At 41.7% G+C, this 20703-nt stretch overlaps 2 protein-coding genes and 1 pseudogene across 2 annotated transcripts; 1 reads left to right on the top strand and 2 right to left on the bottom strand.

The window, feature by feature from the left end:
- Nucleotides 1–586: 586 nt before the first annotated feature.
- Nucleotides 587–1570, top strand: LOC139454889 (mannan endo-1,4-beta-mannosidase-like; annotated as a pseudogene).
- Nucleotides 1571–1582: 12 nt separating this feature from the next.
- Nucleotides 1583–11345, bottom strand: LOC139455470 (N-sulphoglucosamine sulphohydrolase-like). The gene is made up of 7 exons (XM_071237019.1): nucleotides 11165–11345; nucleotides 9056–9188; nucleotides 6725–6852; nucleotides 5202–5352; nucleotides 3833–4068; nucleotides 2940–3115; nucleotides 1583–2679 (listed from the first exon to the last, which is right to left on the bottom strand). The coding sequence occupies exons 1-7, from the start codon at nucleotides 11292–11294 to the stop codon at nucleotides 2077–2079; spliced, it is 1557 nt and encodes a 518-aa protein (XP_071093120.1). The 5' UTR covers nucleotides 11295–11345; the 3' UTR covers nucleotides 1583–2076.
- Nucleotides 11346–15468: 4123 nt separating this feature from the next.
- On the bottom strand, nucleotides 15469–18074 carry LOC139455471 (mannan endo-1,4-beta-mannosidase-like). Its single transcript, XM_071237021.1, has 2 exons — nucleotides 17876–18074; nucleotides 15469–16446 (listed from the first exon to the last, which is right to left on the bottom strand). Exons 1-2 carry the CDS (start codon nucleotides 18002–18004, stop codon nucleotides 15493–15495), a joined length of 1083 nt encoding a protein of 360 aa, XP_071093122.1. The 5' UTR covers nucleotides 18005–18074; the 3' UTR covers nucleotides 15469–15492.
- Nucleotides 18075–20703: the final 2629 nt, after the last annotated feature.

Below are 20703 nucleotides of genomic sequence, written 5' to 3' on the forward strand. Positions count from 1 at the left end.
CCTGTCCTTGTACCTATCATACCATGATAAACAAATATGATGTATCTAAAGATATTCGCCAATTAGTTTTAAAATACATCAGGTCAGGTATTTGATAACTAACTGCACAGACCCCTGCTTGTATTACTGACTTTTTTTCTCAACAGTGTGGCTATACCTTTATGACATTACGTACTGTCCACAACAGAAGGTTTACGCAATTCTTTCTATGCGAGGCTTAGATACATAGTAGGCTGACGAAGTACATAGTTTACACAGTCGTTATTCTCCCATGATATTATGTCTCAACAAGGGCGTTGTTATTCTTGCAGCCGTATCTCATAGCCATTACTGCTGCAATGCTGCACTTGATTGGCCATGAGTCAAAGTACAAAGATCCTTTCTTAATCCCTTGAATTGTCTCTATGTCCATACATATTGTATTAGTCGTCTAAGGCGCCGTGTTTCGGTGTGCAGAATAATGTTTCTAGGTTTGTCATCACCATACCCGTGCTTGTGGGTTTAATCTAAGTGGTAAACGTTAAGATCTGCATCACTTCGGGCTTTTTCCCACATTAAGCTGACCCGCCGTGATATAACTGGAATAATGTTAAAAGCGGCGTTAAACCCAACTCACTCACTCACTTTCCAGAATCAACAAGCACAGGCTGGTGAACCTGATGACCTATCAGACGTTCTGGAAATGACAGGGCAGCGACCAACCCTCACTGGCTTTGACTTATTCCAGATAGTTGACGACCATATGTTTACCATGTCCTACTTGGCGAAGCTGGCACATGCTCGGGGCCAAATTGTCACAGTAACCCAGCATCTAGATAACCCTATCACCAATGGGTCAGCATGGGTGGAAAGAGATCCTGGTCAGTTCCTCCACATTGTTAGACGTCTTCTCCCTGGAGGGGACTTTAACCACGTGTACCGACAGAACCCGGATAAAATTGCTGACTGGGCTCTTAACCTAAAGGATTCAAACGGTACATTGATTCCTATCATATATCGAGCACTCCATGAACAGAATGGAGGGGGTTGAACAACAAGGCTCAAAACTCAGCACAAGACGTCCAGACTCTTTTCAGATACCTTGTAACCTACCTACGAGATACGAAGGGTGTGCACAATATTCTCTATGCCATTTGTCCAGACAAATTCAAAGATGAAGCTGATTATCTAAAGGTGTATCCCGGGGATGACTACGTTGACATTATAGGATCATCCATCGACCGATGACTTCAAGCGCACGCTAGAGCAAGTGGTGGACATTGCAGAACAGCGTGGGAAGATCGCTACTTTGACGGAAACAGGCATTCGCTCTAATGTGTTTGACAAGGTCCACAACTTCTGGAATGATCATATCCTTGACGTGATCAAATCCAGCCCAAAGGATGGTCGGATATCCTATGTCTATGCCTGGTCTAACCACTGTTTCGGACAGGGACGATGTGAGGTCTACATTCCATATAAAGGACATCCATCTGAAAAGTATTTTGTGAACTATTTCTTCAAAGACCCTGTAACATATTTTCTCGATAGAATAGGAAATGTTTATTCAGAAATGAAATTGAATGTATAATAAAATCACTTGCTTGTATTTGTGTGTTGTCATATATTTGAATTAAGAGTTGTCTCTGTTTGAAATCAGCAATGGTGACCTGTAAATAATTGAATCTGGCCTGGGAAAAGCAGTTGTATAATGACACAAACTCAACCTAACGGCATTAAAATACAATTCATTAGCTGACGGCGGGCCTATTCGGAATCATCACAGCAACATAAATGTGAGCGACTGAACGAGAGTTGCGTTGTTTTGTAGTGTTTAAGTTTACAGCTTTAACAGACTGACTGAGTATGGTTTTACGCCGCTTTTAGCAATACTCCAGCAATATCACGGCGGGGGACACCAGAAATGGGCTTCACACATTGTGCCCATATCGGGAATCGAACCCAGGTCTTCGGCGTGACGAGCGGACGCTTTAACCACTAGGCTACCCGACCGCCCCACAGCTTTAACAGAAGCAAAATAGAAGACAGTACTGCAGAACAGAAACCCCTATAACGGCGATTGTACATTTTCTTTACTCAATATTCCCCATTGTACAGAGGCCCGCAGTAGGTTCTCTCCAAGACAGCTCCAGGATAGCAGTACCAGGGGTCGTGGGTGGCATTCTGCCATGCACGTAGCCTCGTTTTCAGTGCATCCAGAATGGCAAACAGAGATGGCTCGTTGCATAGGTTCATCTGTTCCTTGGGGTCAAGGTTAAGGTCATAAAGTTCAAAGGGCGCACGGTGATAGTAGTCGCCTAGAGTCCTGTACCAGTATGTAGGCTTCCCGGATTTCGTGTTGTTGAGAATCTCTTGAAAAGATGGCTCCTGATACAGATCCGTAGCGATGGGAAAGGAGAGACCCATGTTGAGATTGTGTATCAATTTGAACTTCTCTGCTGTGCGAATGACTCTCATTGGGAAATACATGGTTATTTCGTGGAAGTTGTGACTCGAGAAGACAGCATCAAAATTGGGCAGCTGGATCGCGGAAGGATATTCCAAAACCGGAAGCAGTGATTTGCCGGTGAGAACTACGGGAGGGAGATATGGTTTTATCCTGTAAGTTGGGTACTTAACAGAATACCAGTCCAAAACCGTTGGTACAATATCAATTAAACTGGCCATGGCATCCGTTTTCTGAAAAATGCAATAAGAGATATTTATGTGAACCCGAGTATGTCTTCATTATATCTTTCAAATATTTAATATCAATTGTGCTTTCATAATTTTGTGTATTATATACCATTATAAGAAACCAACAATTCACAACTGTAATGTTATAAACCGACTGAAATGTAACATATTAATGTCATATTCTGGGCAGAGAACAAAAGTATTTTTTAGCAAAAGATATTTCGGCTGTTATAATGGTTCAGAATGAATGGTCGGACTCTTACGCTTCCCCAGCTTTGTGTCTGCAGTGGGGAGGATATAATCAGCGGTTCCCTCATCCCCGGGTCGTACAGGTTGGTCTTCGCTCCAGGGAATGGGATGCCGTTGTCGGAGGAGTACACGACAAGGGTGTCGTTCATGACGCCCGCCTTTTCCAGCAGCTCCATAAATAAGCCCAAACCTGAGGAACATAAAGTCTGTTCTTACCTACTGTCGGAATAGTATATAAGTGTAGTAATTTATCCTGTAATGGGAAGGATTCTCGGCAGGATAAAGCCAACTGTTAAAGGCGGTATCCGTTTGGGTTATATACGGATAAGGATGCAAATATAAAAGGTCAGGTAGGTGCTACTATACCTGTTTACAAACAATGATGGCGTCGTCCTTGTAAATCGGCGATCGAGTCAAAATTAACCATCGCGAATCTGGAGAAACTACCTGGGTTTTTGTTATCATTATCAAAACAATAGTCAAAGATACTGAAGATGAGTGTCTAACTGGGACGTAGGTGTGGTATTTTACAAGTTTGGCAACTTTGGATGTAAAAATTGCGAAACAATTTAGCGAGGATACAGTGTCCATATCTGTGCGTAAAGACCTCTGCCTCTGCCTGGGGCCTACTCCGCAATTTAAAACAGTTGGATTTAGCCTAAAAATGTACGATTATCACCTGGTTTCATTGTGTCGCTGTGTGTACATCTGGCTCTGCACTTCGTAACGTTATGAAAAGACAGGCAGACAAACGTTATGTCTCATGACTAGGGTTAGAGTAGCTTCCCTTTGATGAAGGGCATTTGCTGCGATAGGCAAGTAGAAACGAGGAGGCGGTATTACAGCTGGAAAATTGCTAAATGCGGCGCAAAACCATACTCACTGACTCACTCACTCCGGCAGTTACCTTGATCCATTCTGCTGTACGCGGTATACATATTGGCCATGTCGTCTCGGGTCGCGGTGGTGTTAGGTAGAAAGAAAGGTATCGTGACGTCATCGGGAGAGTACTTGACCGGCGTCCAGTCCGGTATGTTTCCCATGCCTGGTTCTCCATTACCGAACCTCTCACAGAACTGGCCGTACGTGGGGATGTCCGAGCATCGATGAGGGTCATGGTATGCGATATACAGGAAGAAAGGTCTGTCGATGGATGCACATAACAGTGTGTATATTAATGATAATCTCGTGATACATGCATATCAAATCCAATGGTTGTTTACTCACTTTTTAAAAAAACAACTTACATGTAAAACGTCAATGCCAGAGAATAACCAGTCTCAATTATCCGCCCAAACAGATTCCATTGGGCGTAAAGGGCAAAATAGCGGTGAACATTATAAGAATGGATCACTGAAAATCAGTGATGACACCAGGTGTTCGCGAAAGGTTCGTATGTCTTGCCCTACATGAAGCAGCCGCCATTCACACAATTTGCATAAAACATCAAGTGTTTGTTTGTTGCTAGTCTGTCTTACAGACCCTGATACAAATATATATCAAATACAGCCCATGCAAGTCTATAATGTTTGGCAAGTCTAGATTACTGCAGTATCAGGATTTGAAAATGAAGAGAGTCACTGGGCTCCCTTTTATTATATTTTCATTAAGAAAACTGAACAACTGTTTTTTTCTGTACGATATGTTCATTTCAGAGACTAGATGTAAGTTTAGTTTGTTACCTGATGCAACATCAGTATTCAAGGTATGCGAATACACACAAAATGTTATATATTACATATGCTTGAATGTGTCAGATCTTACTTAAGCATAATATATCTTCCGATAACTTTTTGTACCATCCAAGAATTTAATGTGCATATAGTATGTAGATATATGCCAAATCCACAGCCTATAGCATGCTGGTAGAGTTACACTGTTACAGCAGTCAATGGATCAGTGTGGACTCAGCTCGCTGGGGAGTATAGAACCTCAGCTACACGTGAGGCGCTAGAAGATTAACAGTCTACCGGGTACCCATACACTGCTAGGTGAACAGAGGCACATTTCGAACAAATTCACTTGCACGTTGATCAAAAACATTTTAGATATGTTTCAGTGTGGGACAGGACCAAAGCCCGAGAAACTGTCAGGAGTCTTGCTGCCAGACGCAGTCACCCATTCACCTGCTCTCCGCAACCAACGTTGCTTAAGTTTACCTGAGGCGCTGTACACGGGACCACGCCCGACCATTAACAACGACACAATATAAATGATAATAAATGTACATGTTGTCTACATCATTTTTTAAAACATGAAAGGTGTGCTTCATTCACCTGGAATCATCTTGAGACAGGAATTCCTGAACATACTGTTTCATCAATGTTATGTTTCGCCCAACCTGTATAATAGGATTATTCTCTTCTGTTTGCTCATAGTCAAACTTGTACACCGAGTCAGGGCCGAGATGCTTTTTACCCACGATGCCTGAAATGATACAGGTGCTGAAAATATATTCACTGAACAATCTACCAAATAGATACGGGGGCACGGGTGGCCCAGTCGTCTAAGGCGCCGCGATTCGCTGTGCTGAGCTGCGTCCCTTGTGCACGCCAGAAACCTATGATTGTGGGTTCGAATCCCGGTTCGCCCCGATTATGTTTCTAGGTTTGTCAGCACCATCCCCGTGCTCGTGGGTTTCACCGAAGTGGTAAACGTCTGAGACCTGCATCACTTCGGGCTTTCCTCCCACATTAAGCTGACACGCCGCGATATGACTGGAATACAGTTAAAAGCGGCGTTAAACCCAACTCACACACACACCAAATAGATATGTTGGGAAAAAGGCATATTCATGTAAGTGGAATAAAGGAACCAAACCGAAATTAGATATACTTTTAAAATTGTTTAAAAACATATATTCAATCGAGAAATTTATTGCTATAAAAAAGGATGACAAAAATAACTTTAATAAAAAATGGTTACCTTTATTCTCAGCATTTGATTCATAGCTCTCTGATGATACATGATATGTTTGAGTCTGACTGTGTGTTGCAACCGTGTTGGTTTGAAATAGGACAATGTTTGTTTCCAACCCTTTAATTTTCTAAAGAGTGTATTGTGCCATTCTATGCAATCCGAAATATGTCTTTGACGGAATACTGTATTAATCTACAACTCTGGGAATAATAAATACGTTTATAAAAAAAGAAAAAAAGAAAGAAAAAAAAAAGAAAGAAAAAAAAAAGAAAGAAGGAATATTTTCCACAGAAATGTTACATATTCTGCCTTATGCAAACCAAATCTGCATATTTACAAGCTACTTTCTCCCAAGGTGAACCCGGGTTAGAATAGGTCCCAGTTGCCTATGCTGGTCGTAAGGGACGACCTAACGGATCGGGTGGTCAGGCTCGGCGACCTGGCTGATTGCGTGTCATCGTACCTCGACGGCGTGGATAGTTACTCAGAATATCAATCACTGGGTTGTGTGGACCAACCAGGTTATTTCTATGCCGCTGTCCTATAGCTAGAATAGTGCCGAGAGTAGCGTTAAACAAAGAAAGAAAGATTTATACACCCTAACATATTGCCTAGAGTTGGAATATGTTCAATAAGAGGTGGATAAATTATATATATTATAGCATGTATACATCCTTATCGTTTTCTTTATAGTAAAGTCAACAGCAAAGACAATAAACATTGTATGGATAACAATTTCTTTAATCTTGAATGACCTTTCAGGGCTACTTTTTCAGGTTACTGATAAATTGGAAAGACGTAGTTTTGAATCACTAAAGAACTTATTATCCATCAAAGTTTCTGGTCTTTTTGAGATTGTGTTAATCTATGTGGACATCACCTGTTCTGATGCCAGCTTCATGGAGAATCATCGGCAGACTCTTCACGGTGCTGAAGGAATTCATGTTGAAGTCATGGAGCCCGAACATACCATTCTGGTGTGGAGGTAGACCCGTCAGCAGGGCGGACCTGAATCAGGGCATACCGTATATATAATCAGGGCATACCGGATATATATACAAGAGGCCCATAGGGCCTGTGTCGCTCACCTGGATATTTACGTTATTATGACAAAATATACGTTTGCATTGTACATGTATAAAATACTGCAAATATTTCGTAATTTTGACTCTGTCAGCATTTAAAAGGGGTGAATGGCAAATCTGACAGCATGAACGTGTACGTCTCCTGAAGACCTGAACCGTTTCCATGTTATGATCCAGGATCTACTAGTTTCCAGAGGCAAGGCTGGACCCCAGGGCAAATCCTATTGGCATAAATGTATTATTCTCTTCAAAACAAAAAAATGTATACATTTGACTCCTGGTGAGTCAGCCCCACCATTTGACGACGGACGGACGCGGTGAGCTAAAAACATTACGGAGGACTGACAATTTACTATCACATTATTAGTTTTTGTGTTGTTTTATGCCGCATTCGGCAATATTCCAGCTACAGGACGCCGGTCCGTAAATAATCGAGCCTGGACCAGACAATCCAGGGACTGACATCACGAACATTGATGTACACAAATGGAATACGATGACATGCATCAACCTTGTCACCGAGCCTGAACACCCGATCTCATCAGCCGCCTCTTTCGACAAGAACGGTTGCTGGACCAATTCTAACCCGGATCTTCACGGGCACCCGCACTACACATTGAATGTGACGTATCCTTTGTACACGACGTTACAGTCTGTCAACATAACCTATTCTTCACGGGTTTGCCCATTTTGTGGTGTAAAAGTGACGCGTGTCTAGTTTAGCCACGTAATAAAGTGTGAGCGTGTGGAACTCACAGAAGACAGACAAACCTAGCCGTTACAGGACATTGAAACAGGATGTAGAGAAGGGACCACAACTAGGCCATGGCAGAAACTGAAACACGCGGTGGCGTGAGTCGTTTGTTAATAGGGGCGGTCGGGTAGCCTAGTGGTTAAAGCGTTCACTCGTCACGCCCAAGACCTGGGTTCGATTCCCGACATGGGTACATTGTGTGAAGCCCATTTCTGGTGTCCCCCGCCGTGATATTGCTGGAATATTGCTAAAAGCGGCGTAAAACCATACTCACTCACTTACTTTGACCACGGGTTATATGAAACAATGTAAAGTCCTTCGCCAACGTTAGGTCCACGGGGACCTGAGACTTTTGTTGGAGACAAACTACGGAAGCCTAATGGTGTCACTTTGGAATATTTTCTCGTTTTTTCGATCATTTAAACATAAAGCGTCAACGCCAGAGAATTGCCAGTCTGGATTATATGACGAAACGGGTTCCATTTGGCGCAAAAGGCATTATATAATAAATAATATATCTTCACTTCGAGCTTTTTCTCGTAATTTCGATTATTTCTCTAGATATACTAGAATTTCATTCCTCCGTGGCTGCGAGAAAATATTTGAAATTAAAACAAAAATACGCGATAATACAATTGATAAAAAACATATTTATGCTACCAATGTGCTACCATGAGGCTTTTGTGACGAATAATTAGTTTTTGAACCAAGACACTTCTTTTCGGTGCTCCTGTATGTGACATTAATGTTTTATGTTTTAGATTAATATCGATAAGGACATACACAATAAATAAACGTTTAGGTTAATATTTACAAATCGCATCTTTTCTCATCTCGTGATATTAAGTCACTTGATAAGATGTAGAGTTTCCATCACTAATTTCCACATGTTGCCAGGATTTTGACGAGATGGCAAATATCCTCCATATCTTTTATCCTGATATCAGAGAAATGGTCACACATGCACGAAATTATTCTTGAAAAACGTCTGGGACAAGCCGAATAGCGACTGGGTTCCGTCTAAGCGCAAACGGGCATAGCTAAAAGAATTGTCAACTCGTTGCGTAATGATTCACGCATAGTCTGCCAAATATCATACAAATTCCAGATGCTATTGAAACCGCATCGGAACTAACAGTATAACGCCGTATGATGGAAAACCTTTAACTGTATCATGGGATTATTATTGAAGACATATGTCAAATTAAAACAATGTTCCTGAGGGATTCTTTGACCGAAGTACTTGAAGTCATACGCGCATTCTGATTGGTTTGTCGTACTTTCGCACATAACATTCATCGAAAGTGGGGACGAGTCTTCTTACAGGTTACGGAAAGGGGCGAGTGGTGACGAAAGGCACGGGATGTCCTACCTGCTTGGCGAGCAGCTGCTGACGGTGGTGAAGGCGTTATCAAACGTTACACCCCTGGAGGCAAGTTTATCAAAATTTGGTGTCTTGCAGGCCGTGTTGTTGTAGGCTCCCATCTCGAAACCCGCATCGTCGCCTTCAGTGGAATAAAGAACGTTTACTACAAACGCTTTAATGTTGTTCAGAGAAAAACGTGTCATACATTGCTGAAAGTAAAATATTGATATATTGCCAACGTATTGTCACATCAACACATCCATCACTGATCCAAATGAGAGACTTTAACATTTGCCTCTAGTCTAGAGATTTAGACAGACAGACATACATAGAGACATTGTATTCGTATTGACTGGCCATGAGATCAGTATTACAGTGACAGTTTTATAAAAAGAATGTTCAGGGCGCCTGTTAAGATCAGTTACATGCAGTTCTATACTGCTGTAGTCTTTAGATATATATATGCCTCTAACATTCTTTTCATAAAACTGTATAATATTGGCATCATGGCGAGTTTGGGGCACGGGTGGACCAGTTGTCTAAGGCACCGCGATTCGCTGTGCAGAGTTGCGTCCCTTGGGCACGCCAGAAACCTATGATTGTGGGTTCGAATCCCGGTTCGCCCCGATTATGTTTCTAGGTTTGTCAGCACCATCCCCGTGCTCGTGGGTTTCACCGAAGTGGTAAACGTCTGAGACCTGCATCACTTCGGGCTTTCCTCCCACATTAAGCTGACACGCCGCGATATGACTGGAATACAGTTAAAAGCGGCGTTAAACCCAACTCACTATAAGGTGAGTTGAGGCGAGGTGAAATGGATGTTAACGTAACGTCCAAGATTATTTCACTCATATAGCGACGTGCATGCACGTGTGCGTGTGGCTGCTTGTACTATTCCGAACTAATGCCGTTTTATGTTGCTTGCCCACTTATGATAATATGCCGCAGTGGAAATCAAAAGACTGGTTGGTTGGTTTGTTTATTGTTTAACGCCGAAACTCAGCAATATTTCAGCTATATGACGACGGTCTGTAAATAATCGAGTCTTGACCAGACAATCAGGTGATTAATATCATCCACGCAACTTGGATCGACGACATGTATCAACCAAGTCAGCGAGCCTGACCACCCGATCCCGTTAGTCGCCTTTTACGACAAGCATAGTCACCTTTTACGGCAAGCATGGGTTGCAGAAGACCTATTCTACCCCGGAATCTTCACCTGTCGGAAATAAAAGATACTCCAGTCAGGCACATTGTATTGACTCCGAGTCAGAGTGCCCTTGGTTAACACCGAGAGCCAGGCAAATACCACCAGCAAGTATGAACAAGTGTTCTGAATAATTCTAATTTGCGAAGACGCATTCAGAAAGATAACTGTTCACCGCAGAACGTAATGTCACATAACCAATAGCATTTTATTAGCCTTTCTTTCTCAAATATGAAACGTCAGCGGTAGAGTATAATCAGTCTTGATTTTCTACCGAAACAGATTCGATTGGGCATTCAATTCAAAATAGTGATTAAAATAATATGAATGAATTACTGAAGATGTATAAGTGTGCCAAGTTTGGTGCTTTTAACCCAAACTGCACAATTTTGACAAAATCCAGCCTTAACCGCCCCACTAAGAACAGTGACGACACCAAGTCTTCGCGAAAGGCTTACTGATGTCCTTCTCTACCGGTAACACATTAAGTCAGCAGTATCTAGAGTTTAATACATTTCTGCACATAAACAGCGTGGGTGCGATTACAAAGCTAGGTATGAGAAACCAACAGTTGTTCCCTATCTCCTCTCCTTGACACTTAGATTATTACGTGTACATATAAAACAGTGCCATGCACGAATCGTAGACAGCCGACTCACTGAGCATAACAGACTTTTCCCTTATAAAACTGTACAACGTAAGGATACGATTTACATGCAGCTAGGAGTACGATTTCTTGTCGCGTCGATAGAAATTAAATATTTTTATATATAGCTTCATTCAACATACAAAAACAAATTGGTAATCAATTAAGTGGTCAGCACTATTTGTAAATATGAACAATATTGACGTTTTAGAGAGTTTAAAAGGCTCCAAGACGTTGCCTTCTTGATCAGACATACTTACCCAAAATGAGGACCACGTTCTTTTTAGCGATAATGCTGTTGTCAGTGTTAGTATCCTGTGCAAATCCATTGATGAGAGATATTGACCATATAACGAAGAATACCACAAAATCATGCCGAAGTCTTCTCATGATTGAAACGTTTTGTCGACAATAGACACCACGTCTTGCATGTCAAGGTCATCCGAGATATACTCGGTCTTATAAGCAGCACGAAGCTGTCATTTGCTTGATTAGGGAACAAAAGCGGCGTGTTGTCATTTGAAATCATATAATGTGCTTTTTGGAAAGTCATAATAAAATATGCATTTATTGATAACTTAGTGAACACATTTCCCAGGCAATGGATTTCATTGTCTTCATTGATAAGAACAACAAATGCTAACATCCCAATGAACATTACGTTAACAGATGTCTACAAAAGCGACAAAACCTAACCACAATTGTAAGAAATCTCTGCTGAAAGAAAAATTCATTGTACGATTCTGACTATATGATAACCATGTGTTTATAAATCACTTTCAATTTGTGATGATACTAGGTGTTCGCGGAAAGGTGAGCGTATACTGCTCAACGGAGGCACCGGTCACAAACACATGCAAAGGTCAGTCAACTGTGTAAGTCAAAATGGTACAAGTCAAAAGGCGGACATCTGTTTTGTCACTGGTGCGTCACATTTGGAAATGTCCTCCACGTGTCTGCTATATAACGTTTCAAAACCTGTTCTCAGGCCTTGAATGCTGCAACCCTGATCAAAGTACATGTAATACCAACATTATTAAGTCCCATGTTTGTGTATAGCTCACTCGTGTGTGAAACTAAAGGGTAAATCATACAGTCGTAGTCACTTTAAGTTGAAACCACAGCAACTGGTTTCACTTACTATTTATCAACGAATGTCAACCAAGAGTCACCGAAGAGTAAGCTACGAGTCAGCTTAGTATAATTGTCCCGATATAACATTTGTATTGAGTTTCGGGAGGTCGATTGCATTCTCAGTGGAACTTCGATACTAATAATATCTGAAGAGCCTCTTGAGGAGCATGTCAAGATTCATAATGAAAACAAGCTTAAGGCATTCAAGAATTTTCTAAAATGAGCCAGAGATGAAGGACACAATCTCAATGTTAATGTTTATTTTGAAGATTGTTCTGTACTGCTGGAAATGAGTGCCAACCAAGCGAAGTCCCATTATGATAACAAACCGACACAGATTCAGTTTTTCAAGGGTAGGCTCTCTGAAGGGGTTCATGTACGGTGTGTTGATTAGAACAACAACCCTGCAGAGTCCTTATCTTTGATGAAGTCGGAGCGCATGAAAAGTGAACCAGAAGGTTTTCATTTGCTGATCAGGACCATTCACTTCCCACTCGAAACCGTCAAAATGTAATTTAAGATCAAAATGTAAATATAAAATGTAGATTAGGCAATATCCGAAGGAAATTTTGGTTTCGTGTATGACCTTGTTTATCGTGAGGAAAGTACAAAGAGTGATAATTGATACTGATACCACTGACACGGAAACAGATTCGCCTCATACACTCATTATCGTGAGGAAAATACAACAAATTGTAACGTATACTGATATTTATTACACTGAAGGCATAGAGGAGGTTCTTACCTCACGCCGAAGGTTCGAGTTCGATTCCCCACGTTGGTACTCCCATTCGTGGCGTCTTCCTCCATAATATGACTGAATCGATGCTCATGATATCAATCAATGGATTGTCTGGTCCAGACACGATTATTTACAAACCGCCGTCATAAAGCAGAAATATTGCTGAGTGCGGCGTTAAACAACAAAGAAACAAAAGCATAATGTGACTGAAATATTGCTCACTCATAACAAATGATACATAGCAAATAAGTATTTCTATTCTTGATGCGTAGGATACATATTCAACTCGGGCGAAATAATCATGGATTTAACAGGCAGGATACTGAACGGTTTTGAGAGAGAGACATACACACAGACACACACAAACATAGACACACACGCACGCACGCACACACATAGACACACACAAACAAGCACGCACACACACATATACACACCTTAAATATGGCTTTGGGGTACATTGGGTTTTATTTCACGCCGTAATAAAACTTAACACTGTTCTAAGCGGCGATGAACGAAACTCACTCACTCACTCATGTTCTGTCTTTGCTTCATGTGTAACCCTGGATACAAGAATCAGGATCATATCAGTCAGTGCCACGTTTCTGCAACCTCTGTACTTCTGGTGAATGATGTAGAACAATGAATATTCGTTGCATATTCACATTTGTAATGTGATGTATTTACCAGGCATGTTTCCTAAATCTTTCCTTTCATATTTTGAAGCATAACTGCGAATGTGGAACTTGTGACACGAAAAAATACAAAGGATGCAAAAAACACTTTTCAAACTTTAAGTTATAATATTACATAAATTTGAATTTAAAAAGTGCTAAATATCCATAACCACTAGTGTGTTATTTATTTTATATTTTGCGTGTGCAATTGAAAACACATGTGTAATACGTTGTACACAATGTATTACTTAGAGAACAACCAATGAGCTGCGAGGAATTACAGATTATCTGTCCCGAGTGTATTAATGGTGTGAGTCACGATCCTTCAGCGACTAATGATATGAAATTCCGTGTTTCGAGTAGGTTATTCTATATATTTTACACTCACAAAATGAATAAAAATGTATGAAATGTCAACAATACAGATAAACTTCACCCAAACCAGCTCACTGTTATTACGAAATCTGATTAATTTTTGACGTCATGAACGATGGATGACGTTATGTAGTTTCTTTCACAACGAAGCACTGTGGCGTCAACTAACACACCAGCATTGAGAATTGCCTAAATGCACAAGTGTAAATATTGCAAAGTACTTACACAAGATCTTTCTACCCTTATTATTATGGAAAACAAAACTGGCATCATTCGTTCCAGAGTTCAACTACATGTATATACGAGTCCCAGGTTAACACAATACTCGGTGTAGAAAGATCTTTAACTCGTGATCTTCCTCTATATCAACGTAGAATAATACCATGTTTCGATGTGACACTTTCGACTAGAATGAGGACGTTATGACAATATACCATATGGTGAACGCGTTCGCTCCTTCTTAACAGTGATGACAAGTTCTATGTGCTGATAATTTGTGACCGATATTTTGGTGCAGGAAATATCGCGCTTTTTCACACCAATGGCATCCAATCAACCCGCCAAATGTTGAGACTTTTATAAGGTTAATGTGAAGTGACAACGTGGACACTTTACAAAGTTTAAACAAATTTCTCCCCTAACCCATGAAAGTCATTGACATTCTGGGGTCATCGGTCACCAAAAACCAGGCGTACAGATGCTTCTGGGGGGATTCTCCAGTACCGGTTGGTGAGACGAAATCATCCTTTCCTTGAAATCAGCGCTAATATCATTAAGCTCCCATTTAAATCCATAATAATATTCAGATATTGACTTGAACCATACTCAAGGGTCAACACATGATCTTGTAGGAGGTAAATATATATCCGTTGCTATGGGATACGGGGTATTTGGAAAAATGCTGTAAATCAGTTTGTATTTGGATGTTCTGAGTACTCGCATTGGATAATGCTAATGTGGCTTTAAAAAAACACGTGATCGAAGGACAAATTATTTGGTTCTGAATGGACCGGAAGTAAGGATTTGCCTGAGAGCTCTATGACATCCGTTTCTGCGAATATCTTGTATTATGGGTAGGTGATATTGAACCTGTCCAAATTGTCGTTTTGGTGAAATATTGATGAGTGCGGCGTTAAACGATAAACGAAACTAACGACAGTCTAATACGCTATCCATAATAAGTACTGAAATGTAACTTTCGAAGAACTGACGCCGGGTTGTAGACAATTACATTCCATGGATGGTTCAATTAATAAACCATGGGACCCGCGAAGATCCGGGTTAGAATAGGTCTTCAGCAACCCATGCTTGGGATAAACGGCGTCTATGCTTGTCGTAAGAGGCGACTAACTGGATCGGATGGTCAGGCTTGCCCTCTGTTGAAGCATGTCATCGATCCAGATTGCGTAGATCGATGCTCATGATATCAATCACTGTATTGTCAGGTCCAGACACCCGATCCCGTTAGTCGCCTGCTACGACAAGCACCACAGACAAACAGAAAATGAAACTTTCTGAAACTTCCACGTGCAGTATATCAACAGTTGTGAGGCTGTCTTTCTGATCATTATGTTTTATTGGTCATCAAATATCTCACGAAGATATTATAAAACGATTTTGTTATGAATTCGGTAACCTTTATTTATATCTTAAGAACGTTTCACTTGAACATATCTGGAATATCATCCCCAAACATGGTAATGGGGTCATTGAAGAAGTTGTTCCTGAAGTCATTCTCAGCAGGGTGACCTTTGTAAGGCACCCACAATTCGCACTTATTGTTGCCACAATGGTTAGCCCATGTGAGAATATATGCAATACGGCGACTAGTGGGATCAGTTTTGATGACATCAAGAATCTTATCGTTCCAGAAATTAGTCTGCTGATCAATGCCATTGTTAAAAAGCCCAGCCTCTGACACTGCCGCTATCTTATTTCTTGACTCGGCTATCTCCACTAGCTGTTTCACTATTCTTGAAAAGTCACTTGTCTTAACCGAAGGTGATGTGTAATAAAAATCCGTGGCTATAACATCAACATAATCATCACCAGGATACACCTTGAGATAATCTGCTTTGTCCGTGAACTTGTCCGGGCTGAAAACATACAGGAAGTTGTGAACTTTTTTATGATCACGTAGATACGTAACAATGTATCGATAAAATGATTTCAAATCATCTTCTGTATTTTGAACCTTATTTCCCAATCCCCACCAAAACCAGTTTCCATTAAGCTCGTGAAGAGGTCTGTAGAGAACAGGTATAAGCTTCCCCTGGTCGTCCGTCAGGTTATGAGCGAGATCGGCGATGGTGTCGAGATTCTTCTGGAACTTCCAATTGGTATCTCCTCCTGGTAAGAGACGCCTGACGGTATGGAGGACAGTTCCATTGTCGTCTTCCACCCACGGTCTTCCCCCTGTGATGGGGTTAAACAGATGCTGGCTCAGGGTTGCAATCACACCGCGCTTGTGGGCGGTCTTGACAAGATGGGATACAACTATGTTTCGGTCATGACTCAGCTGCCACATCCCTAAGTCAATGACTGCTGCGTACTGCCCAGTCACGCTCTTCACGTCGGACAACTCATCAGGGGAATCTTTCATTGCCTGCTCAGCCTGTAAGTATATGAACGACAAAGATCACCAGGGTTCAGGGTTTGTTAATTTTATTAACACTGGTGACCCGTGAAGATTCGGGGTAGAATAGATATTCAGCCACCAATACGTCCCGTAAAAGGCGACTATGCTTGTCGTAAGATGTGACTAACGGAATCGGGTGGTCAGGCTCGCTGACTTGGTTTGATGCATGTCATCGTATCCCAGTTGTGTGGATCGATGCTCATGGTGTCAATCACTGGATCGTCTGGTTCAGACACGATTTTTTTTACAGACCGCCGTCATATAGCTGGAATATTGCTGAGTGCGGCGTTAAACAAGAAATAAACAAACAAATATTAACACTGGTCGGTCAAATAATGTGAAATATTACCTACTTTCTTAGCATTTGTTGATAAAGAGCATAATGATTTGTCAAAAATGATTTCATTTCAGATTCCCTGGTGGAGCACAGCACATAACAGAATAGATTCTCGGTATTCAAAATACTTGCTGGAAATGTCCCTAAGGAAATGGCGGGTTTGCATTGGTCGCAAACAGCCTGTGCTTGTCACACGATACAACTAGATGGATCAGGTTGTCAGACTCTGTGACTTGGTTGATTTTGTGTCATCAACCGTATACCGATGGCGTGGGGCGATGCTCATAAAATGAATCACTGGATGGTTTGTTCCGAACCATAGCAACATGGGATTCGATTGTTGTAGGTGCGACTTGTCATCTTGTTTAACACTGGTGCTATTAGCAACTGTGACAGTCCCAGAATTATTGGGTCATTTACAGGTCATAATGAGATACCGTTGACTCTGACTTAAATACCCGCGAATAGGTCTTCAGCAACCCAGCGGCGACTGACAGTATCGGGATCGGCTTGCTGACTTTTTTGGTGCATGTTATCCTGTCCCAACTGCATGGGGCCCGTGAAGATCCGGGGTAGAATAGATCTTCAGCAACCCATGCTTGCCGTAAAAGGCGACTATGCTTGTCGTACGAGGCGACTAACGGGATCGGGTGGTCAGGCTCCGTGACTTGGTTGATGCATGTCATCGATCCCAATTGCGTGGATCGATGCTCATGATAATAATCACTGGATTGTCTGGTCCAGACTCGATTACTTACAGACCGCCGCCATATAGCTGGAATATTGCTGAGTGCGGCGTTAAACAACCAACCAACCAACCAACCAACCAACCCAACTGCATGGATCGATGCACATGATGTCAGTCACTGGAGTGTCTGGTCTAGACCGCAGTTATAAACAACAAACAATGACGTAAAACAACATTCACTCACTCAGTTAATAGTCACTATCGAGTCATTTTATGCCTTTACTTCTTCTCATTCAAACATGACTGAAGTTTATCAAATACACATGACGATGTAATGTTAGCACAGCACCAAAATGAAAGGTCATCGAAGGGGTACTTACTGTATATTTCCAACCTTTGTTTGTAGTATTTGTAACGACGTCATAAGGGGCATGTCCACCATATGCACCAGTCCATGTGTCGCTGGAATGACCAAACATGATGGCATTCGGATTTCTGGCCATGGTCATGAGATTCTTGTAGAGGTGCCGTGTCTCTGGCGTTGCATGCTGATCCACTGGTGCACACAGACCGTATGGGAGGACAAGTAGCAACAATGTTGTGAATATGTAGCTGCGATAGAAAGTCGTTTGGATTATTGGTTGATAAATATACTGCACTGTGAAAGGAACTGGGTATTTGATTTTATCCTCAGCACAGTTGTTTTTGGTTGCTAGTATATTAACTAAAGAGGTGATTGCAATGCATTGAAAAACCCGAAACGGCCTCATGCCCACCTTTTCTAGACTAACATTTAGTCTCTGAAATCTTATATTACACAATATCCTTCTCGACTCTAAATATAAAAAAAATTCCCTATGTGGAATAGAGCTAGCTTGAGCTGGCTAGACTTGCTTTTGTATGCATTTCTAGATTATTATTTTTTCATAAAATAAATATATTCCACGGTCATGGTGCAGGACTACACCTTTTCCTGAAAACCCCAAACCTTTTCTCCGGGAACATGTATCATAAACCATTTTGACTTCACCAAATCCGGTGATAACTGATCTCACTAATATACTCTGCAAAAAAAGAAACGCAAAATTAGTAAAATCGTAAATATCCGAGTGTTACAGATATCCATACAAAAATATTACCAAAAATCAATTGGTTTAATCTGCATGGATTTGAATTTGTTTGTGAAGAGAAAATGAGGTACTGCAGAAATGTTTGTTAAAAGATGCAAGACTCGCAAAAACATAACCAATTGAGAGCCTGGCGCCGAAACACACCAACATGACATGCACGTGCAACATCACTTGTTGGTCTATAAAAAAGTTGGGGTTTTCATTTGCATGCCAACACAAACTTATACAAGTGAACACTAAAAACATGCCACGAGTGTCGGAAGCCCAATGCAACAGCGCCATCAGCCGACTGCATGGAGGCGTACCATCCTCGGCCGTAGCCAGATTACAAGACAGTGGAACAGTTATCAGGCACACGGCACAACACGTGACCTTCGCCGATCCGGTTGACCACGTATCACTACAAGAGCACAAACCAGATTCATACGGCTACGCCACTCATGAGGAAGAACCATCACTACCACCTCTACAACTACGGCAGTACCAGGATGCAGTCAGCCCAGACAGTTAGGAACCTATTCGCTCAAGACGACCTGTTCGAGGGGGCATTTTGAAGGACCTGCGTCGTCGGCTGCAGTATGGCCACAACTGCGATAGTGAGTGAGTGAGTGAGTTGGGTTTAACGCCGCTTTTAACAGTATTCCAGTCATATCGCGGCGTGTCAGCTTAATGTGGGAGGAAAGCCCGAAGTGAAAGTGGATGTTTAATCTTATTAAATTTAGATCTATTACTCGGATACGATACCTGTCTGAGTGATATTGTTTGTTTGTTTGTTTGTTGTTTAAAGCCGGATTTACTGGGTTGTCTGGTCCAGACTCCAGATTCTTTACAGACAACCGTCTTATAGTGAGTGAGTGAGTTGGGTTTAACGCCGCTTTTAACAGTATTTAAGTTATATCACAGCATGTCAGCTTAATGTGGGAGGAAAGCCCGAAGTGATGCAGGCCTCAGACGTTTATCACTTCGGTGAAACCCACGAGCACCAGTTTGTTTTTGTGATGAGTCTCGTTTTATGCTTCGACGTGCGGATGAGTGACGTCGTGTTTACAGGCGTCGCGGGGAACGTTGTGCACGAAACTGCATACAGGAAGTGGACAGATGTGGCGGTGGTGGTGTGATGATGTGGGCAGCTATCTCCTACACTGGTAGAACAGACTTGCTGCACGGATGAGATTCTTCGGTCACACGTTCTTCTCATTATGTAACACGCGAACGTCATCTTCCAACAAGACAACGTCCGACCTCACAAGACAAGACAGATAACAGCCTTTTTCGCAGCAATCACAACATCCAGGTTCAGGCATGGACCTCCAGGTCTCCAGATTTAAACCCAATCGAACATTTATGAGATGCACTGTATCAATGACTGCGAACAAGCACTGCAGGAAGAGGGGGTGAAAATTCCCCAGGCCACAATTCGAAATCTGAATGGTTGGTTGTTTAACGCCCGACTCAGCAATATTCCAGCTACATGACGGCGGTCTGTAAATAATCGAGTCTGGACCAGACAATCCAGTGATTAACATCATGAGCATCCATCCACGCAGTTGGGATCGATGCCAACCAAGTCAGCGAGTCTGACCACCCGATCCCGTTAGTCGCCTCTTACGACAAGCATAGTCGCCTTTTACGGCAAGCATGGCTTTATGAAGATCTTTTCTACCACGGATCTTCACGGTCCAGGAATCTGACTGCTTCCATGGGACGACGATGCCGGTCAACTTTGGACTGTAATGATGGCTATACAAAATAATTGAGCACAGATGTCTTTCACCTTGAAAATCTACCATTCCATATATGCCATATGGAATCTGGGTCAATGAATTTGATGCGTGCAAATTTCCAAAAATCGATTACAATCTGTTGATTATTTATATGATATCTAATATATACTTTTGCGTTGTTTATTTTTGCTGCAGAGTATATATATCTGCATTCATCTCTAATGCTGTTCAATGAAGTACAACTTAGTCCTGTGTCTTTAGCTCTCCTAAATTAAGTTATAAGCACTTCTATTTTGGGAAACACATATCCAATGCACATATCTTTTTTATGCCTCTTATAATACCACAATGATA

Source organism: Haliotis cracherodii, unplaced genomic scaffold (genome assembly GCF_022045235.1).
Source record: "Haliotis cracherodii isolate W230 unplaced genomic scaffold, xgHalCrac1.p SCAF_11, whole genome shotgun sequence".
Taxonomy (NCBI): Eukaryota; Metazoa; Mollusca; class Gastropoda; order Lepetellida; family Haliotidae; genus Haliotis; species Haliotis cracherodii.